This window comes from Scomber japonicus, chromosome 3 (assembly GCF_027409825.1).
Source record: "Scomber japonicus isolate fScoJap1 chromosome 3, fScoJap1.pri, whole genome shotgun sequence".
In the NCBI taxonomy this organism is placed as follows: Eukaryota; Metazoa; Chordata; class Actinopteri; order Scombriformes; family Scombridae; genus Scomber; species Scomber japonicus.
The window spans coordinates 27949696-27976737 of NC_070580.1; the positions used below are offsets into that span (position 1 = coordinate 27949696).

The following is a 27042-nucleotide window of genomic DNA, read 5'->3' on the forward strand; positions in this document are numbered from 1 at the left end:
CAGTATGCATCTTAACCACAACGCCACTTGAATGCCCCCAAAAAAATATAAAGGATCTTTATCAAAAATGTATGTTTACGCTCCTATAGAAGTTTATTTATTACTTAAAATGGATACAAATCTTGTAATTAGCCTATTATATTGCAATAATGAGATATACTTTATTGTGATATATCACATCTTCTGGGACATTAATTGAGAAACAGTTTATAGATAAAATTCCTGTTTTTCATTAATTAATGGAAAATAAACGTTCATAATTGAATTGATGCAAAAATCCTGTAAATCCAACGCCACCATAAATCAGTCCTCTTCACTGATTAGCAACGCTGCCCACAATAGCCTAATATTACCAGAGATATTAAAGGAAGAGCTACCTCACTATGAACTGTGCAGCAAAATCTCCTCCAGTTGACTGATTTTTATCGCCTCAGGTTATTATATTGTTATATCGCCCAATACAAGTGTGCAGTTATCTGGAGATAATTTCAAAGAAAACAAAGCCACCGTATTGTTTCAACAATTTGGTTGGATGATTCCATGTTGATCATGATTTCCAGGGCACGGGATGAAGACTATGGGTCATTAGGCATTCGGATGTTCATTTTCATGCCACGACTAATGTGTCTGCTGGACTGGATGCATCAAGGAGATAAATCATTAGTTTCACAAGGCAAATTACACATGGATATTTACAAGGATATGGAGGTTGCAAACAAGGGAAAGGTCAGAGTAGTCAGGCTGACATTGTGAATGTTTAATATTTTGCCCTTTTAGAATCTGCCAGACTAGTTTCAAATGTGATCAATCTAAGTTCAGGTTGAGATTGAACATCAGGGTTTGTTTGTGGGGATTCATTGCAGAGAAGAGAGTGACAGAGAGACACTTTACTTTGGCTCATTGTTTAATCCAGTGTCATGTTTGAATACATTTTCACCATACTAAGGAATAACAATTAAGATTCAGATTCTCATCCTTAGAAATCACACTATCCATGTGAGCCAGACACAATTCCTACTGGGTGTACTCTAATTCTGCAATGGCAGGGATCTCAGCATTCGAGCCATACTATACCTGCAAGCAACCAATGTTACAGCTTTAACACAGTGCCGCCTGGAAAGTTTCCTTGGGCCCGCCCACCAGAGCAAGAGAGCAAGAGAGCAAGCACTCACATGAGTCGGCAAGGCTCTCTGCATGTGATGATTGCCCTGAGATGCAGCTTTTGAGGGATCATAAATTATGAACAGCTGTGTGCCCATTCTCATAATTTTTACACGATGATTATCATTTTGCGCTCCTTTCATGCTACCAGAAGTGGGACGCCCGTAGCTTTCATTCTCTTGGCCTTCATGCCCATACATTTCATTGACAGTCAAGAAATTCCACATTATCTCTTCTCCTTAAGTGTTACGCTTTGTTGCTCTGATGTCCAAACTAATGTGGCAATGAGGAAAATTGTCTACTGCAAAACATCTTAGAAGTTCCCCATCAGGCATTTACATTGCATCTATCTTGCATTAATATTGCATCAGATTCTGCAGCTCCCTCTTTCACAAATGTTATAATATGGAACTGAACATACATATTGTAACACATAAGTTAAGTCTTTTTTTCTTTGTCAGATCATTGTCACATCTGCTGTCTCTTTAAAAAGTAACACAATTCGATTTTTTTTTCTAAACATTTCCTCTGTGGGGCAGAGCAATAGAGCAATTCTAATTCACTATTGCATTAACTGAGTGCATTTAGTGAGATGAAGGACTTCTACCATGGCTACATCTACAAGTCGTATCAGATTAAATCAAACTACCATAGCTCATAAGCTATGTAAGAACTGAACCATACATTCCCGTCACATGTTTCAAATGCAGCATGAAATAATAAGTTTGCCGAGTCTCCTGAGGCATCATCAAACTTCAAACTGTGTTAATAGAAGTGGAGAATCTATTTTGGGCCTCCCTTACATCAGACCCCGCTTCGTTTTGACCTTTATTCTAACGATCAGCACCCTGATTCAGGGCCTGTGTATACTGCTGCATTGTGCTCTGAAGCCAATCCAGTAAGAGCAGATTGAATAAAGACTACAGAACATTTTAACATTCTTGGCCAGGAAGAATCAATCTGCAGCAGTCCACAGGGAAAAACGCTTAGCTCCACATTTTCAAGGTTCCCCTTGTATCTTTATTCCTGCCTATAAACCGGAATAAGATGACAAAGCAGCTGAAGCTGTGGATATGAACAGCTACATGAAATAGACAAGAATCTGCTTGTCAGTCAAGATTTCAGGCACCGGAAAACTATTGTTGTTCATTGTTTTCCTCCTAAATTAAGGCATTGTTACAAACCGTAGTGGAGTATTTTTATTCATTTTCCTTGTGGACTGTTTAGTTTCCGTCAATGAAACACAGCAGCAAAGAGATCCGGTAGAGGCTGCTGCTGTTATGAACGCTTTGTTCCCTCAGAGTTGCACCAGATCAGATTGATTACTCTTGGCATGCACAATTTATTTGACTTCATTGTCCTCCCACTCTGGTGTTACTGTTTGTGTCAGAAATGTGCATATTCTGCGTGTGTGTGTGTGTGTGTTTGTACAGATACAATTTAGCCCTGGTAGTTACATTATGGAATATGCCATAATACTTTAATTGACCTGTAATCTTACACATCTATGTGTCTCATGTCAGTATAGTGTGTTTTATGTGTAAGTAGATGCATGTGTGTAAGTAGGGTCATTTAAATGATTGCTCTGATATAGCATATGACTGATTACTGATTTATTTTCTTGTATTGTACTACTGTATGTCCATATTGTATTTTGTCTCTGTGCACATGTGTGTACTTGTGTGTATGTGACTATTTGTTTACATGCGTGTGTGTACGAGTGTGGCTGTGTGTGAATGTGTTTATTTGTATTTGTGTCTCTTGCGTTTCTGCATATGCAGGGAAGTAACGTGATGGAGGACCAGGATCTCAGAGACATTGGGATCACAGACCCAGGACATAGAAAGAAAATCCTCCATGCGGCACGTGGCTTGCCAAAGGTACTGAACATCATAACTTAACCTCAGCAGTGAGGAAGGAGAAGTGAGAAACAGTATCTCAAAAAGATACGCCAAAACAAATAGATGAAAAAGAGGAAAAGCTGGTTTTTGACTGCAGATAATAACTAATGTCATTTTGTTCACTTGAACAATGGTTCAGAGTTGAAAACTTCTAAAATAGATCAGTGGAAAAATATTTTTAGACATGCTAGTCGCGCAGAAAGGTTGGTTGTTTGATCAGTTGGTTAGTCCTCCACTTTGGTCCAGACTGAAATATCACAGCATCCTAATATCTTTCATGTTGTGCCACCATGAGGCTGACATTTTTTGGTTTTGAGTAATATATTGCATCTCAACATCCATCGTATGGATTGCCATGTAATTTGGTGCAGACTTTAATGTGCCCTTAAAGATGAATTGTAATAACCCCAACACACTTTTCATTTAGTGCCATCATCAGTTAACAATTTCAATTTGTCCAATACTTCTTCTGTTTATGGCTGAATACTTACAAAACTAATGACTTTCCCATCAGTCCAGCTGTGCTTGGTCTTTGTTTAGTGCTAATTAGCATTTGATCTGCTTACCATCAGTATGGTCATAACAATGTTAGCATGCTGATGTTACCGTTTAGCTCAAACCAGTGCTGATGGTGATATCGATGAAAAGTATGTTCGTGTAATAAGATTGCCTGATTAAAAGATTAAAACCGTTTAACCGTAAATTTCATACATTATATTGAATATGTAAAAGGTTAGACATGGGTTGTAGTCAAAAAAGTCTAAATGTCTAGAATATATCCAATGTCAGATTGATGAGTGAATCTGTGAATATTGAAAGAGCCGCAAGTGAGGTAGAATTATCGGCAGCACTGGAAAACATTATTAATATATTGTATATTTTCTATGTTCAATCTTTTTTCTGGAGACACAAGTTATTTACAGTACTTTCTCCTCTTACACTTGTTTTTCTACACTTTAGGTAAAAGCACTGGGCTGTGATGGGAGCACATCTCTCTCCTCCTGGCTTGATGGCCTTGGCCTGCATGAATATCTGCCCAACTTTCTTTCAAGTGGCTACCGCACACTGGAGTGTGTTAAGAACCTGTGGGAGCTGGAGATCGTCAATGTAAGAAGCCACGGTTTACATTTATCATTTACCCAAATAACCATCGTTAACTCATTCATTTAGCAGAGGTTCATGGGTGGTGATGGACTCTACATAGTCATGAACTGTCAAACCTGGACCAAGCTGAACCATTTCTCATACAACAGTCTCCTTAATTAGATGACCTCCTTATATTATGGATTTTTTTTAGATTAAGAAGCACTTGCAATTCTGAAATAAGAGAGAGGTGCTCTTTGATGGGTGCATTTGCATAGAAATGTCACTGAGTCATTAGTAGATAACTGTAAATTAAGGAGAAATGTGGTGCCTGATGACAGGGAAATATGTAATTTGGTTTAATCTTCATGGAAATAGTGTAACATTTTGTGATAATTTTGTAATTACAAAGGAGAACTCATTTCTAAAAAATCACTGGTTGTTATGGAGAAACACATGTGCCAGTTTGGCTCCATATGAATTGAAATGATTAAAGAAATAGGAAAGAAGAAACATTTTTCCATTTGTTACATTAATTAGGTTTAATTCTTTTGGACTTTTCTCAAATTTGTATTCATGACTTGTGAAATACTGGATAGTTTGACCTCTTCTGGCTTCTAAAAAGTATTTCAGTGATCCAGTTTTAGAAGGAAAAGTCACACCACATTTTGGTGAATGTAATTTAGGTTGAATTATTCAGATATTCAGTATTCTGCCTGTGGTGAGGGGCCATACGCAGCCGTTGTTTCTTTTTTTAGTAGGCACAGTTTAAAGTTGGAAACAACTAACCACATGCTTTTCATTGACTAACTACTCATACTGAGAAATGCTAGTGAAAACCAACCATGCTTATAATTTCAGATACCAGTTTGTAACAGGTGTGATAACCAGTCATGTAGAAGTTAGCATTGTTCAGTTTTAGGAGCAGAAGATGAGCACGTTGAAAGCAATCTTATTTTTCTTACTCATCAATTCTTATATGTGTCTGGTTGATGCACACAAAGACAGCGGTGGCAAAATGGCAGAAACCAGCAACAGCTGCAGTAGCTGCAGCAACAGCAGCTGCAGTAGCTGCAGTAGCTGCAGCAGCAGCAGCAACAGCAGCAGCCAAACATCCTGTATATGCAGTGTATGAGGGACGGCGTCCAGCTCACTGCGATGCAGTACAGAAAGATGGGTGTGAGAGCGGGGCACATTACTTTCAGTGAGCAGAGTAGCAAAACTGCCTCTTGGTAGAACTCGCTTCGCCCATTACATCTCCTCTATCCTTTTCAGCATCTTACAGAAAAGAGTATCAAACATCAAGATGATCTATGAGCTGGTTTGCATTTCTATACAACCCCAAGGGTTTTTATTACTATTTAAATTTCCTGTTCTGGTCTCTTTGGGATTCTGTACATGAGAATAATGAAAACAACACCAGAAATCCAGACCAGTTGCCTTTTCTGCCTCTGACTCTCACTGAATAAATAATTGAAGCCTTCAGACAAAGAACCATATGAGCCTGTAACCGAATATTTTGTACCGGCAACATAATTGTGAATGTTACATTAATCACTCGACATCCACCTTTACTGGATGAGCATGAATGTTAATAGCCAATTATGCAAATATACAGTATTAAGATAATGAGTTTTGACTACATAAAATTAACCTACAATATGTTTCATCCTCTGAGGATATTTGCCACACAAGCTGAGATGGCTGTTGTAAAAGGTTTAAAAGAGACAGAGATACTGTGGATAGGTGAACGAGTAGTCTTAAAATACTGTAAATTGAAAACATATATTTAAAAAATGTGACAAATGAAGGAGATCTATGCCATAGCGTTATCTATAAATCACTCACTTATTTGCATATTACCTGTTGTTGTCCTATAAACCACCAAGTTCCCCTCTGTTATTTAAGCACTATGTCCAAAAATGGATTGTGAATTATGGAGTGTGCCAGGAAGGAGACAGTGCTGTACTTCAAGCTTACGGCAAAACAGATTGAGGCTGAATTATTGACGAGAGTCATTTCTGTTTGCCGGTGGATGCCTGCCAGTGAGGGGTGCATGCCACCAACTCTGTGTCAGTGTATTTTGGATATATCTCTATTAGTTTAGTCTAGATAAGTTATTACGTGTGAGTTATTGATGTGACAATGCACCGGAAAATCTGCTTCATATTGTGCCCTGACGCTGTCCTCTCCAGGTTATTAAGATTGGTCCGCTGGGCCACAGGAAGAGGATCATTGCCTCTCTAGCAGAGAGACCATATGAAGAGGCTCCGACTAAGTCACGTCGTCTGTCCCCAATTATGGTAAGATGCATGATGTAGAAAGTCATACAGTTTACATTTATTGTAGGTCTTCATTACAAGCTGTCCATTACATGGCACTGATTCAATGTCTATACTTGTCCTAGAATCCACAGAAAGACAGCACAATCCAAGAGTGAGGTTTTTATCTAAAGTACCACCAGTGGGAGTTAGACTATTATTTAATATACTGTCAACACTTATTTCGTTAGGTGATGTGAGTGTATGATCAATATGTCCGATTAGAATAGTAATTCTGCAGATGCCCTCAGTATAGGTCATATTGTTTCATCATGCATTTGAAAGTTATAGAAAGATATGCATATAAAGTTCATATAGATTTGTTTAGAAAATAGTGTATAATGCATGTTTGCACCCTTTATTTCCCTTATCTTACAATCAAGATGGAAGTTAGACAATGTTGCATGGAAAGCTGTAATTCTATGCCAACATCATTTTGTGAGAAAATGGATCAATTTTTTTTTTTTTTTTTTCCAGCAGTGGATGTCTAATTTTGGAACAAGATTTTTCAATATCATTATGTTCACAACAGTTAAATACTCAGGGCTGATTTCCCAGGCAGATTAAACCGGGCTAAAAAGAATTGAGAATCTCCATGGAAGAGGCTCTTTTGTCGAGGATTAAGCTTGGATGTAGATCAGGGGAAGCCAGCCCATGTTAGACAGTGCTGTCAAAACATTCATCTGTGGTGTGCGTCTTCGTCTGTGTTTGCTTTTTGTGTGTGTGTGTGTGTGTGTGTGTGTGTGTGTGTGTGTGTGTGTATCTCTGTGTGTGTGTGTATATGTGGCAGTTCCATGACCTCCTGTCCCAGACCACATCTCCCCTCAGTCAGATGGACCCCTACACCAGTCGCTCCATGGACATGCTCCTGCCTCTGACTGAGTCAGACCGGAGGCGGAGAGGAGCCGACCAAGACTGTAGTGTATCTCTGCGTTCCTATAGTGAGAGGCCGCGATCTGTAGTGAGTTCCACCTTCTCTGACTTCTATGATCTTCCGTAAGCCCACCAGACTTTCTCTCTCCATGAGATGAAGAGTAAAGGAAGAGGATGCTGTACTGAGTTAGATCTGTCAGGCTGCCATTGTATGATCATTTGGAGAGAAGAATTCTTCTAAGAATTGTAACTCAGACAGTAAGATCAAGGGTCATCATTTGCCCTCAATGTAGCTTGAGATTTTAGAAATATTTTAATACCTAATGATCTATGCAGCATCCTCATTCACTGTCACGAATCCCTGAATTTCTTTGGTTCCTCCATAAAAGAAATGAACTAAGAATAACTCGCTGATCAAGTTTCACCATTTGCTAAAGGTCAAACCACGGCTCACACACAACCAGTCAAGCATGCATGGTTGGCTGACTCACTGAGGCCAAAGAGAAAAAGGGTGAGGAGCGACCACAAAGAAGGGGAAATGTTGCACGACTGCAGTACTCAACAGTCCATAATATGTAAAATCAATATTTATCATTTTTCCAAATGCTTAGTAGATTATTGTGATTGGTATATTTTACTCTGACAAGTGATTAATGGAAGAGCTGAGCACAGTGCACATTAACCTAAAGGCCTGACCCAGTGCATGAATATTTATAAGCAGCAGATCAAAAAGGACTTCTATTGAAGTGCTGACCCAGCAGTCTTCCCTTGCCTTCACACTAATGTACAGCAGTCAGATGTCTTTTGCCTCTCACCACCTTGAACAAGACACACAGATTTATATTTGGAGTCAGTGTGTGCTACAAGTCTGCTTTTCAGCTCCAGCAAGATGCACAATACACAATACACAATGTGCCATCACACTTAATTTTGTATACCGACTGAGATGTTGCTCTGTGAAAAACAGGGCCCTGACACAAAGACATCAGAGACTTTCCACTGTCTCACAGAAGAATTTGATACGTTTCATGTCACTGGTGTTAGTTGTGTATTCTCTTTTTACTGCGTTCACCAACCAGCTATTTTGCATCTCTGCAGGACAGACAGAGCGAACGACACAAAGACTCTCGTTTAAACCTCCGGCCACCAAGCCACTCTGCTACCTACGCCACGGTGTCCGCCTGGCATCACCAGCCTGAGAAACTCATCCTGGACTCCTGTGGGTACGAGGCGACTGTAAGTCACTTTTACTATCGTCAACATAGATGCAGAAGACGATTCACTGCAAAGAAATTATTATTAAGCAAGCCCACCATTAACCATGAAATAAACTGAGCAGGGTCTCTATCCTGTACTGTGGTGCTGACTTGCAGTTTGTTAATATGTGTCTGTTTTCATTGTCTTTCCTAGTACCTAGGATCAATGATAATCAGGGATCTACGAGGGATTGAGTCCACACAAGATGCCTGTGCTAAAATTAGGGCAAGTATTACTGAAAAGCGTTAACGGGGACACATCATGCACATTTCCAGGTCTGTATTTTTATTTTTATATTTTGGGCTCTACTGGAATATCTTTGCATAATTTACAGTTCAATAAACTGGAAGTTGCCCTTCATCAGACTTCTGCCAGTACCGGAGGCTACATAAACAAACAGTAGTAGTGAGACTTTGCTTTTTCTTATTGCTGCTTTTTACTCAAAATATAAACTTCTCAAATACATCCATTCATGTTTGAGCCTTAATCTGATCCAAAACATGAGAGTATAACTTGTGGAACGACCTTAGCAACAAAGGCTATTGAAGGGCTTTTGCGGTCTGAGCGCTCCATTGTCAGTTTGATGGAGAAGTAGAGGAAAGCCTGCTCTCAATGGAGCGTTGAGAGCCAGTTAGAGCCCTGGCTTTTGACTTGAAGGCGACATTTTTACAGACGTTCACCAGTTTTGGAACTTTGACCATGTTTAAAAAGACATCTGACATATAAATGACAGAAAATCACAAATAGCATGTCCCATTTAAGAATATATTTTCTTCCAATTTCCTTCACACTTTTGAAAAACAACAGAAATTGGTTTTATGGATTGTAAAATGTAGTTAATTCCAGTAACACATCTTTGCATATTCATATTTCTGTTATCCCATTCATAATTCATGAACTATTTTGCTTTGTTGCACTCAATGCACTTACCTCTCACTCTTTTTTATCCTTGTCCATTACAGAAATCAAAGGATTCAAGAAAGGGTCCGGTTGTCATACTCTCCATTACCTACAGAGGGGTCAAGTTCATTGATGCAGCCACAAAGGTAATGGGGAAGTATATTTGTGTGTCTCTCTCTCTGTTTGTCTCTGTGTTTATTGATCTGTCCACTCCAAACTTTGCACTTGATTGTCTCCATCTCCATTAGTGGTTGGCTTCCAGTTAGCACTCACTTCCTTCCTGTCCATCTCTCTTTCTCCTTTCATTAGACCATAGTCGCAGAACATGAGATCAGAAATATCTCGTGCGCTGCCCAAGACCCAGATGACCTCTGCACTTTTGCTTACATCACCAAGGATCTGAAGAGTGGCCACCATTTCTGTCATGTCTTCAGCACTGTAGAAGTGGTGAGTACTATGTCCAATTGAAAAAAGATACACACCTAGAGTTATGTTGAGTCTTTTGCTTGATTTAATAGAAATATGATTTAGCTCTCTAGATGACACATATATCCCACAGTTAAAACGGCATGCAACATCCTATGGACATTATTTTCCTTGATTGGCTCATTGAACGGCTTGATTGAAGTTCTCTCCCGCTATGCATGGCATTTCCATGTACAGGCACAAATGATGTAGTAATTTGTGTCTCGGTTCCTGTAAAGGTTGACGACAGTCTTTCATCTCTGGCAGATGGACCACTGTGGAGTGTCAGTTAACTGCAGGGAAATAACCATAACTCAACTGTGATGATCAAAGTTTTCAGGCCAAAACACAATTTTCTTTTTTTAGAAAAGGCAGACAGGAAACAAGGTCAGAGAGATGGGTATGAAATGGAACAAACATCCATGGCTGGAATCAAACCATGGATGTTGCGGTTATGTGGCATCCCAAAACACAATTTTAAGCCTGACTTATTTGAATTTAACACAACCGCTTCATGCGCAATATGTTCAAAAATGTGCATTTGCCCTTTAGTGAAAATGTGCATGATATTCAACCACGAGCCAGTGGATAATTACACCAAGTAATTATCCTAACAATGTGAGGAACACTGCTTTTGTGTGTTGCGCAGTGTTTTCATGTGTGACTACACAAACTCACTACAACAAATTGTGAAAAACAAGCAACACAACATAACAACATGTACAAACCCAATGAAATAATGGTGATTATAAAAGAAGTCATTATAATGTGTAAGTACCACCTGTTTAGACCAAACTACAGTACTATGTTAAATCGTTCCACAGCACACCTGTATTGCAAGTAGTGAAAAAAATGTATGAAGTCAATGGTTTGTCTTAAAGTTATTATAAATTGAGGAAAATCAAAAGTCAAAGTCTGTGAGGAAGTTGTTTTGTGTCTGGTAGCACCATCTGAAATGGTAGAATCACTGTTTGATTCTATTACCAAGACTGTACTTTCTGGTGAACACTTTGACACTTTTAACAATCATTTCGGTCACACAGACACAGACCTACGAGATCATCCTGACACTGGGACAGGCGTTCGAGGTGGCCTATCAGATGGCGATCCAGTCTAGGGCGAGACAGTATGTCCCACCTTCATCTCTGGCCTCGGAGGTCATAGAGACCAAAACCAGCCGTCCTGTATCTCAGTCGTGGAGCAGCATGCGGAGATCAGCAGTGAGTACCACCCTACAAACCATAAAATAAATGTGTATGTGTGTAAATGGGAGTGTGTGTGTGTGTGCATGTGAGAGAGAGCATTAAATTTGCTCTAATTGTTAAATGGCAAGAGAGCGAGCAGAAACACACCCTTGTGCAATCATAATTCAGAAAAGGTACACAGACCTCGTGACCGACTTTTTCCCTGCCACTGAATTTGCCAATGGGCCACCTACAACAGAAGATTTGCTATGTGTGTGGTAGAAAGTGATGAGTCATTACTTTGCTACCAATTTCATCTCGCCCACCCCCTTACCCTGTGAGTCACTGAGATCAGCAGAGATTTTCTTTTTGTGCATATGCGAAACATGATGAATGAAGAGTTTATTTGCTGCTTACAGGCGGGCACATGATTTCCTCTGGGACTTTACTGGGGGGCTCAGTCCCCACTGGTTGGACCCATCCACCTCTTCCCCACCACTGATTGAGTGTGTTGCATAAATGTTCGCATACACCCTGAGCTACGCTTTGATGCATTGACCTCTCAGGCTGCACTGAGCACTCAGTGATCACTGTCACCTGAGAGAGCTGCACAGCTGGGAGCACGCACACGACTGGACCACATGCTTATGCAGAGACACAAATCACTTTGTTTTACTACCTGCCTGTAAAGATAATATATGGAGTAATCACAGAGCTGCATAATGAGCCTTGGCTGGCTGTTTAAGTTTGAGAAGAGAAAGCCAGAGACTCCTTTCTGCTGCAATTTGCTTTGATGCGTTTTATTGCGATGAGAATGCAACCAAATTTAATTGGCTTAAACAAGAACTGTGACACTCTTTTTGTAAGTTCCCCAACAAGCAATTGACTGTTTGCTAAGCCCCACCTCTCTGAATTACCCCTGCCTATCAAGCTTTCCATTACAGTAATAACATTAACATATGAACCACTCCAAATTATGTGTAATTTCTGAAACAAGAAGTCCTCGATTTCAGACAAAGGAAGAGAAAAACAGCCTCCTATTTCTAGCATGCGATTTCTCCTATTCTATCACTGACAGATTTTATCAGCGGTAGCAAACTAGCTAATTAAGGTAATGGTTGCTCCGTGAGTTGGTGGAAAACTCTGTTTACAGCCAATGTTTCCAGCTGACTCATTGTAAAAGAAACATCCTCTAAAAGGGGTATTGGCTACATACATGATATTGTGCTAAAAGTCTGAGGATAAAGCTACATTTTCCAGTTAGCGTCATTACCAGCTAATGATTCATGTTAATAAAGAAACTGCATAAATGAGAATATTTTGCAGTGAAGAGCTGGTTAGTCCTTTTACTATTAGTATGATATGAAATGTAAAACTGTGTCCTAACATGACCCTGTTATACTGTACTTGTTCATATTTTTAAGTCATGTTTTCAATTTTGATGAGGAGTAACCAAAGTGTCTGGCTATCTCGGGTAAATATAGCTTCAATAAAGAACAGGATAGAGCTGCTAATGTTAGCCTGAACTCTGATATCCATCTGTGTGATATCCATCTGAACTCTGATATCCATCTGTGTGGAGATACTACACATTTGCTTTAAAAAAAAGTTAATATATCACCACAAATCATAAGTAGCCAATAAGCTAATAAAGCTTATTTGCTAATTGGCTTCGCTTACTACTGTAGATAGCAAGCCAGTTGGCAGGCAACATACCATCCTCCAAATCCCCATCATTTCTTACTACAGCCCCACACACACTGCCTCCACTCCTTAACAAATGCAAAGCTTGACAGGCCTGCTGTACCTAGTTACGGTTGCTAAGCTAGGATTGGACAATTGCTGTACGTGGGAGTGGTTTGGCTAATGGTCAATTACAATTAATTTGCCTTCTTCAACTTTAAACAGGTGATGAACTGCTGCTACTGGATTTCTTCATTGTCCATTCGGTGCATTGAAATACTCTGTCCCTTTTTTCTGTCCTTTTTTTAACATGTCTTTGTTCTTGTCTTCTTGGTCCTCCTGCCTCCCAGGGTGCCCCTCTGCTCGAATGCCGCTGCTGTCACTGTCACACGTGTACTACCCACCGTCCTTCCTTCCTCCCGTTGCACTCTGTTAGCCCTGGAGTCCAGGTCCTTCTCTTTCCTTTCCTCTATTCAACCCTAAATCATCACACATCTGCTTACACACCACTCCACACCCCTCCTCTCTTACTTTTTTTTCTTGTTGTTGGGGTGCCACAGTGCACTTTTTCCCTCTTTGTTTTGTGCTCCTAATACTTCAACCATAAACGTTCTCCACATCCCTTTACTTTCCCATCTCTCATCTTCATCTTACATTATAGAATTTAAGATGCAATTAGTGCTGTGGTAAAACACAGTCAGGGAAGAGAGGGTTTCTTGACGTGATTTAACTTCTCTGTACGAGGACTGTCGGCTTAATTGTGCCAGTAAGGGTTTATTCTATAGCGCTCATAAACAAGATGGTTGGAGTGGTGTCTGTTGGATGGTTTTTAACCCTTCTTATTATGTTTATCTATCTTTTTTAAGACATGTTGAACTGAAGATGTCATCCATAAGCAGAGAATTTAAATAGTTTCTAATCCTTACTTACCTTTTAAATTGTAGCTTTAAGTGAATTAATCAGCCACTGTATGTCTTGACTGCTTATGTTATGGCATCAGCCACTGGTGTAGAGCAACATGTTGCTTTTGAACTACTAATCAGTATATTCTTAACTCCCAGAGGGTTGTAGCTTTGGTGTTATTGCTGCGGCTTACAGAGCATCAGGCTGAGTGTATTTTCTGTCAGACATCATCCATGTTGTGGATTGAGCCCTGAGTGTCTGTGATTATAACATGATCACTGGACTGTACCTCTAATCCACATGCACGTGTGTGAGCTGAGGACTTGTCAGTGTGGCGCAGTGGCCTTCACTGCCACCCGTCTCACGTCCTCCTCTCGTCCCTCCTCCCTCCCTCCCCCCGGCAGATCGACCCCCTGGAGATGGACCCAGACATGCAGTCCCTGGGCAGCACCACCTGGCTCTTGGACCAGCGGGAATCCAACAGGCGCCCCGTCAGCACCAAGTACGAGACCACCATATTCTGAGGCCGGATCCCCACAGCTGCCCCTCTGCACCCCCTCGTACTTTCCTCTTCCCCTTCCATCCGGTTCTCCATTCTCTCTCACACACACACACATATAAACATACGAGCCCCGTGCCTTCTCACTGTGATGGTATAGCATCCCTCAGGGCTGCCTACTCCTGCACCCCTCCTTTGCCCTGCCCAGTGACCCACACCAACCTCCTACCCGCCATGACAAACACTCCTGCGGCTCTCCCATGCCTCCCCAACACCCCTGGCAGCCTCCCTCGCCTGTTGCTGCTGCAGCCAATGACGGAGCCCTGGAACGGATGATCCTGGACTGATCTCATTTTTACAGTGGCCCTGCTCTCTCAACCAAACTGCCTCTTCCTCCTCATCCTCCTCCTCCTGACAGCTTGCATCTGCCTCCAACCCCCTGATAACTCCCAGAGGTTGCATCTTTATTATTCTTCCTCTTTCATGCCATTTAAAAAAAAGATTCTTCACAGGCAAAACAAGCATGTTCAGTTTTGATTTTGTTCAGTTTCAAGCCATCCACATTGGCTTGAAATATCTATTTCAAGTTAAAGTTGATATTGAATTACTGGGGGCCAACAAACCCTTTTGATATAAAACAGATTCTAAATCTGTTGAGTAAAAGTATTATATTTTTTCTTTTAAGTTTTTTTACCATGATTTACAACATTTTTATTTTACTGAATGATTTGATTGTTTGGTTGTTTTGCCTCAAGACAGTTATTATTTTTTCTTTCTCCATCTGTAGCCTGTCCTGTCTTACCAGGCATCTACCACTGTGAGGCACAATGAGGAGGCTGCTTTGCTAGCATGGGATGCAAGACGGACAATTAATCAATGAAAGACAAAAACAGCAACATGCAGCAAACAATCTTTTTTTTCTACGCATTTGTACAATATTCATATCACTACGATGGATTGGTCATGAATCTGTCACTGATGTCTGAACTCAAACGGACCAAGAACTGAAACCCTCGTTTCCCCCGGATACACACAGACACACACACACACACACACACACAGGGGAAAGACTCTCCTTCACTTTACCGAGGACAACAGCCTTACTTCATTTCGGTTATCTATAATCAACGAAGCCCCTACCCTGCCCCCCCGACCTCCCTGAACACCACCCAACAACTGCACGCCTTCCCCTCTTTTTTGCTTCTAAAAAGACCAAAAGACAACACTTCTGATTTCCTGGTGTATTGAATTGAGACTGAGAAAAACGTAGGCTGGGATGACGTGTTCTTATGATGGTACAGTTTTGTCCAGAAGAGAGTCTTTGCTCTGGCCTTGTACTGCCCTGTGCCTCTCAGCATTCATGGTAGCACCGAGAGACTGCAAATCACAGCATCTTCTTCTTGTCAATTCAAAAAAAAAAAAGAGAGAGAGAGAGAGAAAAACAAAGAAACACTGTGTTAAAAGATGGCACTATCCCTTTGAATACCTTCTTTTCTTTTTCTTATGGTGCAAATAGGACATTTGTGATACTTTTTGATAGACTGGGGCTGACTGAAATATTTTGGGACAAAATTATTAACAAGGGATCATGAAGGATCCCGATATTGATACAACCAGAAGCAAAAAAAAAAAGAAAAAAAAAGAAAAAAGTCAAATAAAGAGCGAGAAAATGCCACCAAATTGAGTGTACTGACAGTGGTTTCACATTTCACAATTTTGATCTAAACAAAACATCCTCAACACGATTTCATTTGATTCTAGTATATTAATGAGCCCCGAGCACAATTTGGTGCACATTTCCCAACATAGCATCCTATTATCATGATTACATGGGTCGGTATCCGTGCCGTTTCACACACACACACACACACACACCAATTTAGAATTAGGTGCAGTACATGCAAAGTATGTCACTAGAGAAGAAATGGCAGCAGGAAAGATTTAATTCCACCCCATTAAAAAGAGCCAAATCTAAATGTTGTTCTGGTGTCGTGTCGATGCTAATGGATTTGCTATGCTGAGAACACGACACCATTTTTATTTATTTATTTTTTTTAATTTTTAAGAATTTCTTCCTGCACTGTGACTCAAAAAAAAATGCTCGTTGTGGAGTCGACACATATCTGTGGGTTCTCCCCTGTGTGTGCACTACCTGCTGTGCGTGCTGTATGCCTTGTTTCTGTCTTGTCCTCATGGGAGTTTGGACTGTTACATCACTGGCCACTGTCCTTGTTTCTGTGTGCTGCAGGAGAAGTGAGCTATTGAGCTCCTCTCCAGAAGACGGTGTGTCTGGAGACCGACTGTTAAGATGTAACCGGTCTGTGTGCGGTACCGTGGCTGTGTCATTGCCACTCTGTTCTGACTGTTAACTGTTAGCTTCCACTGACTGATGCATGTTGGCAGTGTTTTTTGTGTTTTGTACCCTTTGATGCACTTGGCCTGAGCAGTCTTTGTATGTACTGTAGCAGTGTCTCGTCTCTTCTCACTCATCTGCCATTTGCTTTTTATGTTCCCCCCCTCTCTCTTTGTTACCACCACCAAATACAGCGATTCATCTCCATCCCTCCACACGTTTCCATTGTCGTCATTCCTCCCAACATTTTGTCACGTTATGTATCTTCCATTTTGTGTGTCACCAAGACAGCCTGCTCTAAGTATGGATGCATAGTATAAAAAAGCATTACATTTTAATGAGCAGCAGCTATTTAAAGCAAGTTTTGGTGGCATGATATGGCTGTGCATGTACCGGTCTTTTAACATTGGTGTTTTCCTTGTGTAGCTCACCCCAGCGTTCAAGTTTCCGGATACCAAGCTGTGAGTTGAAGGGGAGCAGCCGATGTGAGCGTGTGTGCGTGTGTTGAGTTAGTGGGCAGATCAGTGGAAAGAGATAGAGAGAGAGAAAACGAGAGGTAAGCCTTGCGCAACGTGCAGGGCCAACCAGTACGGACTCTGACATTTAGATCTCACTCTGTATATCCCCTGCTCCTCCACTGCCCCTGATATGAATCCCAACACACGGACCGAAAGGTAACCTGTTGTCCCACATCACTGGCTTAACAGGACCTGTTTATCACTCCTGTCTTGAGAAAGGTCAGTCAGAAAGGTCAAGTCTATTTCCTGGCCTCCATGTGACTTTCTGATCTTGTCATGTAGGTACTGTAATGTTTAGAGCACTGTAGACCATTAATGATATAGACCATTAATGAGCATTTCTATTGATTCAGGTCTATCAGAGATAGTAACTGTTGGAGTTAAGGGTAAACAGAAATGTAACAAAATTGTAGAGAAAAAAATAACTGTACCAGCATACAATGCTTTGCCCATGTTTGTGGACAGAGTATAGTTTGTCAATGAAAAATGTGATACTGTTTCAAATTTCAAAGCAATATTATATTAATGAAATTAAATAATACAATGACAAAACAATCCCTCTCAAGTCTGTTGTCAGTATTGATTTTTTTTTAATGGTTGAGTAATAAAAGACAAAAAGAAACATAAAATCAACTGTTTAAAATTTAAAGTGACAATTACAACAACATGGTAATGACTGTATAATTATACCGTCAGTGTTTCCCCTGCTGTAGATTAGTGGGTGCCGCATCTACCACTCTCATCCAAATGACTAAAAACCAGTTTGTGCCTCTCATGTATTATTACATTCAAGTCACAGAGCTAAACATTGTTTTTCTACAAGGTAAATGTTTTCAAGGTAAATGTCTGCGGCTCTTTCATAAAACTAAGAAGGTCTTTTAACAACAGTTGAAGGTATTTCCAGCATCCTCAAAGACTTTGAACGATCTTGATAAAAAGCATATTATTATTATTTTATTGTATTATACAGTTTCATACAAATGTGTATTATTAGTTCTATTTGTTGATTCTAGTTTACTTTTATATTTATTTCTTGTGCCAATACCTGAAAAATAAAGAGATATTACATTTCTCTGATCAGGACATAGAGTTGCAATTTGGTAAATGGGTTAAAATCTTTTTTTTAATCAAATGGAATATTTCTTTATCCACATGCTTAGTGGAGTCTTCAAAAAATATGAAAATAGCTTTTAAGTATTTGGTAAGTTTTATTAAAAAAAAAAGCCTTTGCCAGACATTTAGCTTTCAGATAAAGCTCAGCTGTAAAGATATAAAGGCATAAAACATGACATGAAAGGCACAAACTGGGACCATCGAATGAGTGTAGCAAAATGAGTCAACATTAAAGAATGTAATTACTTATATTTTCTAGTCACAGCTCACCATTGTGTGAATTTGTATGTATTTTGACATCAGAATAATTTCAGGTATCCATTGGTATGTATTTATTTTTACACAAAATATGTTCACTGACTCTGAGAAATCTCTTTTTTTGTCTAAGTTACATTATCTTTGTGAAGTGATGCAACGCAGACTGTTAAAAAAAACTGTGTTACACTGCGTTACATCACAATGATAATGTAACACCTACAAAAGACTTCACACCGTCATAGATTACACCATCTATGTTTCAGGGAGACTAATAAACAATTCCACAGTGTGCAGAAATTACATTAAAACCAAAGGAAACTGAAGGAATAATGCACTAAATCATCAGAAATCTCATTTTTTCGAATCGTGGGCTCCATTCATATGTAGCCTCATAGAAATTTGGCATATTCTGGAAACTGTTTCTGGATTCTCTTTTAGTTTCAATAATATAACTTGCAGAAATTCTATATTTTTATTAGTTTTGTTTGACTGCTCTGCCAATAATTTATAATTGGGTATGTATCTTATTTATAAATGAGCCCCGCGACCACTGATACCAACTGCTGCAGGGGAAACACTGAGTGTGCTTTTGGTTTGCTATCAAAGGTGCAAAGGAAAAATAATGCTTTTGAGAAAGAGTTTGAAAAAGTGCGTATAATCTTTGGTAAAAGAAAGAGTTTCATATACACATCTGTCAACATACAGATAAGAACATCCAGCCACACATTAAAAACTTGGAAGTATTATTTACAAACTATTAGCATATTATCTTTGGTACTGTGTGTTTTTCCTGAGGGTGTTTATCTTGAGAGTGAAAACCAACCAAGGCTTTTTCCAAACATTTGATCATTTCAGAAACATTTACAATCAGTCTCCTGCAATGTCTAAATATGACTCATACACAATTTCCTCATTAACACGGAAACTATTAGTTACTCGTATCAAGGTGAAAGCTATTTTTCATTTCTGTCAAACAATCTGTGAGGTTTTCTGTGCTCAAATGTTTGTTTAAGATGTATTCTAATAACTCTGTTTCTGCCTCGTGCTTTGAGACTTTCCTCTCGTAACAGTTAAAAAAATATAATCATATAAAATAGAATATAAATGTCTCTTTAGAAAACAAAAGGAGCAACAGCGAGACGCTCTTACGTCAGTCCCTAATTTAGCTTCCTTTTTTTAAGGCACTTTCATATTTTGGGTATGACGTCTCACTACCGAGCAGTCTCGCTTAATGTATTTACACTCTAAAGCCATATATGCACAACACAATACGGGAGCTTATGTTAAGGTCATTAACGGTCATGTATAGGTGGCCCTCAGCTTAGCGCGAGTCCTCCCCGGTCTCGGCGTCTCCTGGTGGGAACAGTATTTTCCTGAGAATGGGTGCGTAGAAAGGACCAAAAACCGTTCGGTTGAAGTGGGTGATTCGCCCAAAGGCCGTCCCCAGCTCAGCTAGCTCAGCACTCACTAGCCTGAGGGCAGCGGGCAGCTCTGGACTCCTTTTAGCGGGGCCGCCCTCCAGCATGGCCTGGAGGAAGCCCTGTACCCTTTCTCCTATGTTTGATCCAATGAAAGAGGGAGAGAAAGAGAGAGAGAGGGAGAGGACACATTCAAGTTTAAAAACATCCATATAGACAGATATAACTAAACTAACTAAATGACGTTAAAAGGAATGTCTCCTGTCGAGTAAATGTTTCATCTGCGAATCGTCAACTAAAAATAGAATCCTGTTTTAATCTAAATGTATTACTAAAAAGTCTTGAAAGGTTTTTTTAATCAGCCTGAAAGGTCGGAAGTGCTAAAAATGAAGTAAAAACTGTTAACAGCAACAGGATCAAACAATATGGAAACTTAAATATCATATAAAATACTTTCTCCATTAGTGCTAGAGCTTAAATAATCGATCAATTAGATATAACTGAAACCATTTGGAGAATCATTTTATTCACTTTTTTAAAGCTAAAATTTCAAATATTCTGTTTCCAGCCTCTCGGATGTGAAGATGTGCAGCTTTTCTTTTCTCGTTTGATAGTAAACTCAATTAGACGCTGCCTCAGGCTCTAGGAAACTGTAATAGTCATTTTTCAGTAATTTCTTGTCATTTTTAATTCGAGAAATAATCAACAAAAGAATCTGTAGTGGAAAGAACTAGTGGCAGTCCTGTTATGAAAATTGTACATCTCCAAATATAAAACTCTTGTTTTTACCTACAGTAATATTGTCAATAATCTCTGAGCAGTTTTTATTAGCATTTTCTAAAATCACATCTTAAAATGAAGTGAAAACATGACAATCGGCACCATGAGGTTATCAGAGTTTGTTCCTACCAAAAGTTTCCAGAAATTAATGTTTGGAAACTTAAATGTGAAAATATAGTTTCAGCGTATTTGTGTTTAAGAGCTGAAACAATTATTCAGTTTCCAGGAAATTAATCTACAACTATTTTGACAATCCATTAATCATTTTAGTAATTTTTCAAGCAAAACATGTCAAACATTTCCTGCTTCCAGCTCCTAAAATGTCAACATCTGCAGCTTTTCTTTTTGTTATATGACAACAAACTTAAATATTTGGAGGTGAACTTGCTCTCTGGGGAGCTGTGGTGGGCATTTCATTACTTTCAGATATTCTACAGACAAAACAACGAATGGAACTAATCAAGAACATAATTAATTGATCATTAAAATGAAAGTTGCAGCCTCGTTGTGCTTCATTGAATTCATGGCTCACCTATGAGTGTGCGAACAGGGTTGTTGTGCTTCCACAGGTCAGATATTTGTCCTCTCAGCAGATCCTGGCTCTCCTGAGGCAGTGCTGCTCCTCCATGGTTGCTCACAGCTTCGGTCACTTGCTTCAGTACCGTCTCCCCAACACCCAGCAGCGCCCCCTTCAGGTCAGCGTCCCTGTAGCACCAGACAGCAACATGAGGCAAATTACCTAATGGCTTCATTAGATGTGTAATAGGTCATGGGCTTATGAATCTGTCCATTTATAAAAGAGCAAGGGGCCTTGAGGCTCGTCAATAAATAAGAGTCTTTAATAACATCTAGGTTCTCTCAGAAGGTGTTTAGATTAAATACATTTTAATAAAGGTGATTAAGGGAAGAAATAGATCGTGCCACATTTTATTACAGCTGGGACCGGAGTGTGAGCAGGCCACGAGCTGCTGTTCCACATTTATCCACTAATCCTGACGGTGCTTCTCTTGGAACGGAAAGAATGAGGTTAGCTGGATCCGTTCTGACAAGCTGGTTGCTGCCTGTCACCCCCATTGGTTTCCTCCTCATACAATACCTGTTCCCCATGACAGCGAGTACATGCATCACCACGTCCTCCTCTTACCTGGTGTGACTGCCCTCCAGCAGGGCAGTGACGGACTGCCTGAGTTTACCTACAAACCCCTGCAGTGAGAAAACGGCGCCCCCACACTGAGCTTTGGTCAGGAGCAGCACCGACGCCTCCAGGACCAGCGTCTCGAGTCGCCGGCCCAGAGCGTCCAGGCGGGCCCGGTCCATCAGCACAGTCTGTAAGTGGAGGACAGGTCAGGGTCACGTGTAACATGATTATCCACATCGTTTTTTTCAAAAATATCCGTCTAAAGAAAATCAATATCTAGTTTACAAGATTCTGGTTGTGGATACAAAACGCTGCGCTGGATATTCTACAACACTACATGAGCTTTAATGTGTCGTTACATGTTTTAACAGGCAGCAGTGAGAGGACGAGTGTGTAGGGAGGCTGAACATTTCTACATAATCAATAAAATATCGCTCAGATGAAAGGCGCAGTGTGATGTCATGTCGCAGGCTGCCGCTGACCTCTGGATATTTCTGGTCTTGCGGGTCCCAGTGTAGCAGACGCATGTAGGCCCGGATGAGGACGGCGGAGGCGCTGACAGGGCCTCGGCTGTCAGGACCGGGAGACTCAGAGCGGGAGCGGACGGCCAACGCCTCCTCTGACTCTGCTGCCTGAAGCCAAGCTGTGGTGTTGTCCAGAGAGGCTGAAGAAAAGGACATGCCAGTGACTCTAATTAGCTTAGATGTACTTAGATGAATTATCTGAGTCAAAAAGCCACTGATTGGCTGTCCAGCTCTTCACCCAATCTAACAGGGTTTGAATAATGACAGGACGGGGGGGGGGGGGGGGGTCATGGATTGTTTAATTGAAAAAATGAAATATCCAATGACCAGAAACATTAACATCACAAAGTCACCTTCATCATTCATCTCTCCCGCTGTAACAGTCGGGTTAGATACTGAAAACACCAGATCCTTCCTCACCTGGCTGCTTGTCCAGAATCTGCTGGAACTTGGCTCTCTCGTACTGCGCTGCCTGCTGCAGGAGGTGAGGCCTCAAACTCTGGATGGTGAAGTTGACCATGTCGGTCTTCATGAGCCCCAACACGCGAAAGATTTCCCTGAGAAAAGAACGAGGGGATTATTTTTGGGTGAGAGAGCAAACTTTACTTATTTAGGACATTTTGAAACGGATAAGTATTTACAGGAAGAGGAAAAGGGACACAGGAAGAGAGGATATAAAAATACATCAACCACAGATTAAAATGTGTAAAAAAAAACAACTAAACTACAGAAAACTGTTTAATTTAATGGTTTTATAATATTTGCTAGACTCACAGGCCAGTCTCTAAATGCTTCACTAATAGAGACTAAGGACAATCTCCCAAATTTTTATTGTTAACACTGGGTGAAAACAATTTTTTAAAAAAACTCCTGCATTGCAGAACCAATCCAGAGTCCTTATACTGGCCCTTCATATTGGGGTGGAGACATGCTGTTCACTATGGAGGAGAATGGGAGGGTGGGGGGGGGGGCATCATTTCAGGTAAGGCTTGTCCTTTACAAAATGTGAAGGGTGTAGGTTTGTTAGTGGCGGCTTTCATCAACATTTAAGCTTCTAACGTGCATTTAGAAATCCCCAGACTTCAGTAGATGGACATCTCCGATTGTCTGGTGTTGTGAGACTAACAATTTGCTCTAAATTAGCTTCTCTTGATTATTTGTGGCTGTTTGTGAGTTGAAAAGCAACAATAGCAAAAGCACAGTCACAACTGGAAGTATAAATGGACATATCTGAAGACAAGCTGACATGCTTAATGTCAATCATTTCTTCTGCTTTCAGTACACTGACTAAAAATATATTGAACCTGTATATGTAACTTGTAGTAGATTAGATTTATATTAGGTTTGTTGTAATAATGGAATAGTAATGATTATTCATTCATCAGACTCGAGCTCACCTCAGGAGCTCCACAGGGTCCCTGAGGTCCCTCAATGCCCTGACCTCTGGGTCACGCACAGGTGCACATAAAGACGCCATGGTGCTGATGACGTATCCTGCCAGTCTGTGGAGATCCAGAGCTCCGTGATCCACCTCCTGCTGGATCAGATCCATGTCCAGGACCTCATCCAGCTGAGATCTCAGCCTGACGTGACCGGGCAGCAGCAGGGACTGAAGCATCTGATGGAAAATACGTTTATTGTAGTTTAGACATACAACATTTTGGATTTGTGTAGTTTGGAGTTCGTGTATTTTTAATAACTACAAAGTTCCTCTACACAAGCAGATACAGAAGCTAACATATTGTACCAGAACCTGCACAATAAAAGGGTTTATGGCATCAATGTCATTACAGCTCCCATTTAATCACTGTATTTAACACATAAGGTCAACTATAAGTGGTCACCTGAAATAGTTATGTGAGCATATTTTATGAAAAGTGCTTAAAATCCTCATTTTTATCTGTGATACTCAGATCATGTGAAAAAAAATCAAAGTTCAATCAAGCCTTTGAAGGCTGTTTTCCCTGATTTCAGTCTTTATGCCAAGCTTAGCTAACTGGCTGTTAGTTCCAGCTTAATATTAAATGTACAAACAGTAGAGTGGTATTAATCTTCTCATTTAACTCTCTGCAAGAAATCTGTTAAGCCTCTAATATTGGCCAGTGTATCTTTATCTGATGTTTTGAACTTTCATACATCAGTACCAGCCTCACAAACACAGTGTGACTCTATTCGATAGATTAATCAATAATAGAAATAATCATTAGTTACAGTAACATTTGGAAGTATAATATCATTGCCTTGGGAATGCAGACATTGTGTTCTTTCTCTCTCACTATAAAGTATTATGAATACACTAGTGAAGTAAATAGTCAATATTTCTGTGTGTTAATATCACCAGCAACATATTTCTTATAAAGTCTGATATCACACACTGTTCCTCCTGGAAATGTGACTTTGTGTTTATTTCACACTTGTTGACAATGTAAACACTTTGGTTTTTATGCCCAAAGCATGTGAGAATGACTGGGGTCAGAGGTCACAGTATACCCTCTCCCTCTGACCTGATCCCAGACACACTTACAGTCTTGACCTCCTGCAGCAGAATGACAGCATGGTCGTAGTTTGGAGGGTCGCTGTTCAGCTGCTCACGAAGACTGTCCCAAAACGCCCGATGAACAATCTCAGACACTCTGCCCTCCAGGCTGCAAAACAAAAAAACAGCTCAATAGATACGAAACTCTTCATTAAGTCAGGAAATTAGAATAAGCAAGGTCATATTTCTTTATCTTTCTTGCCTTTCTGAGGGAGGGCTGTTGGATTTGAAGCGGAAGTCTTTGTTCACCACTATCTCGTGTGCGAGGCTCAGGTTGGAAACACAGTTCTCCAGCTCCATCAGACCAGACAATGAGGCGGTGGGTGGGCTCCCTGACCCCACAGACAGGACACACACCCACAGATTATTCAACCTGCCAAGCTGGTAATAATTCAATTACTAAGACAATAACGACTATAATAAAGCTTCATACCTGTAGGAGAGTCCAGTTTTTCCAGACAGGGAAGGTCACCGGGGGAATCATCAGGGGCCTCATCTCTTTGATTTGGCATTTCAGAAGCTGTTTAGATACATGAATTACCCAATTAATAACTCATTGGTCATTTTGTGACTTTATACAACAATAAATCCAATAAAAACATTAAGAGCTGCAATGATTAGTTGATTAATCGATTGGCCGGTCCACAGAAATTTAATTGGCAGCTAAACTTTAATAAGAGATTAATCATTTTAATAAAAAAAAAAAAAATCCAAAAAATTGATAATTCAAGCTTGTTAAATGTTATAGCACTTCAACTAGCGAGTTTTTTTTTAAATTTTATTTTATTAATTGTTTGGTCCATAAAATGGTTAAATATCTCAATGAGTTTCCCACAACCCAAAAACATCCAGTTTACTGTCATAAAGGACAAAATAAACCAGAATATATTCACTTTTAAGAAATGTGACTCAGAACGAATAATTGATGATCAAAATAATTGGTGATTAATTTAATAACCAGATCAGACTAATTCATCTACTAACATTGTAGCCCTAAAATGTTGAGATTATCTGCTTTTCTTTGACACATAAAACTTAATATTTTCTCAGGCATTTTCCCATTTTTGAAATAGACAAAACGACTAATCGAGAAACAGCTGCAATTTAATCTATACATAATGAAAATAATAGTTAGTTGCAGCTGTAAAATATTATAATGCATCAAAAGTAACATCGTGGCACTTAAAAGCAGCTTTAAATGAGATTTTACAGTCAGAAAAAACATAAAAACTTCCATAAAATAAAGAAAAACATCCAAAACAAACACCCAAATGTCAACATAATACACACGGTAGCTAAGAAGAAGAAGAAGTTAAATTCATAAATAGTATAAATCTTTTAAAGACACTCTCTTACCTGTTTGCTGGTGTTCAGGTGAATTTAATAAGGTGTTGATAATAGTATAGAGATCACTGACTGCCGTTAAAAACCACGTAGAGCTTGAAGTTCAAACTGGGCCAAACCATTTTAACAGAGATACGGGGGGCAGCTTAAAAAAATCACGCTTAAATAACATTTTAACACATTATCTAAACCTACATTTGGGACAATGCTATGATACAACATGTGAGTATGAATGCTTTAAACGTCACATTTTGATTCAATCATACTTTAAAAAACGAAAATGACAGTGGCTTTAATGTGGTTCGGTCCGTTTCTTGAATCAAAACAAGTGGGCGTTTCCTTGCTGCTGCAGCGTGTCACTGCATTTAAACTAAACCAACCAGCCACCATACAGGTTTCCTTTTTTTTTTTTTTTAGGTTTCCTCTTTTAGTTTATTATGTGTTCATATTGTGCTTCAGTGTGAACAAAATGGAAAGCGACCAACTGTATGAGCCATGCAGCGTGTGACAGTCACATGTTAACAGCTGGAAATTTCCCACAAACCAGGAACTTCTAATGCCAACGAGAAGAGTCAGAAATACAGCTACAAATGCAGAGGAGATATATACCTAGAGTCACCTGTGGTTTCTCAATAATACCATTTTGTGAATACTATTTAGGTGCAGCGTGTATAGCACCTGTAATACCTGTTTTTCATTTTGGTGTATTTTGATGTATCATGATTTAATATTTGTTTCCATTTTTATAATTTTGTATTAGATCCAATGTATTTGCCATTTGTAGTTTTGTTTGTAGATGTCATACCTTTCCTTTCATCTCAATCATGTAA

The 27042-nt window shown here is 39.8% G+C and overlaps 2 protein-coding genes across 2 annotated transcripts in view; one reads left to right on the forward strand and one right to left on the reverse strand.

Annotated features, from left to right (window-relative positions):
* anks1ab (ankyrin repeat and sterile alpha motif domain containing 1Ab) overlaps positions 1 to 17633 on the forward strand; it is a 43468-nt gene extending 25835 nt beyond the window's left edge. The window contains exons 4-14 of the mRNA XM_053316258.1: positions 2943 to 3041; positions 4023 to 4169; positions 6341 to 6448; positions 7257 to 7424; positions 8447 to 8575; positions 8750 to 8821; positions 9559 to 9642; positions 9806 to 9943; positions 11005 to 11181; positions 14136 to 14233; positions 17010 to 17633. Of these exons, the coding sequence (XP_053172233.1) occupies positions 2943 to 3041; positions 4023 to 4169; positions 6341 to 6448; positions 7257 to 7424; positions 8447 to 8575; positions 8750 to 8821; positions 9559 to 9642; positions 9806 to 9943; positions 11005 to 11181; positions 14136 to 14233; positions 17010 to 17091 (1302 nt within the window). The 3' untranslated portion in view covers positions 17092 to 17633. The remainder of the gene's footprint in view (positions 1 to 2942; positions 3042 to 4022; positions 4170 to 6340; positions 6449 to 7256; positions 7425 to 8446; positions 8576 to 8749; positions 8822 to 9558; positions 9643 to 9805; positions 9944 to 11004; positions 11182 to 14135; positions 14234 to 17009) is intronic.
* A 1199-nt stretch (positions 17634 to 18832) lies between these two features.
* LOC128356040 (T-complex protein 11-like protein 1) lies at positions 18833 to 26269 on the reverse strand. The gene is made up of 10 exons (XM_053316469.1): positions 26225 to 26269; positions 25302 to 25388; positions 25071 to 25200; positions 24857 to 24977; positions 23730 to 23950; positions 22753 to 22889; positions 22291 to 22472; positions 21815 to 21996; positions 21203 to 21375; positions 18833 to 20026 (listed from the first exon to the last, which is right to left on the reverse strand). Exons 2-10 carry the CDS (start codon positions 25378 to 25380, stop codon positions 19794 to 19796), a joined length of 1458 nt encoding a protein of 485 aa, XP_053172444.1. The 5' UTR covers positions 25381 to 25388; positions 26225 to 26269; the 3' UTR covers positions 18833 to 19793.
* Between the last annotated feature and the right edge of the window lie 773 nt (positions 26270 to 27042).

Bases quoted from the DNA above. Each gene is read 5' to 3' on its own strand.
- LOC128356040 (XM_053316469.1), bottom strand. From the start codon at position 25,380: ATGCCAAATCAAAGAGATGAGGCCCCTGATGATTCCCCCGGTGACCTT. The intron at 24,978-25,070 runs GCAAGAAAGATA...TTTGTTTTGCAG, and splicing joins AACAGCCCTCCCTCAGAAAG to CCTGGAGGGCAGAGTGTCTG. The intron at 21,376-21,814 runs GTAAGAGGAGGA...CTGGTGCTACAG, and splicing joins CTGGAGGGCAGTCACACCAG to GGACGCTGACCTGAAGGGGG.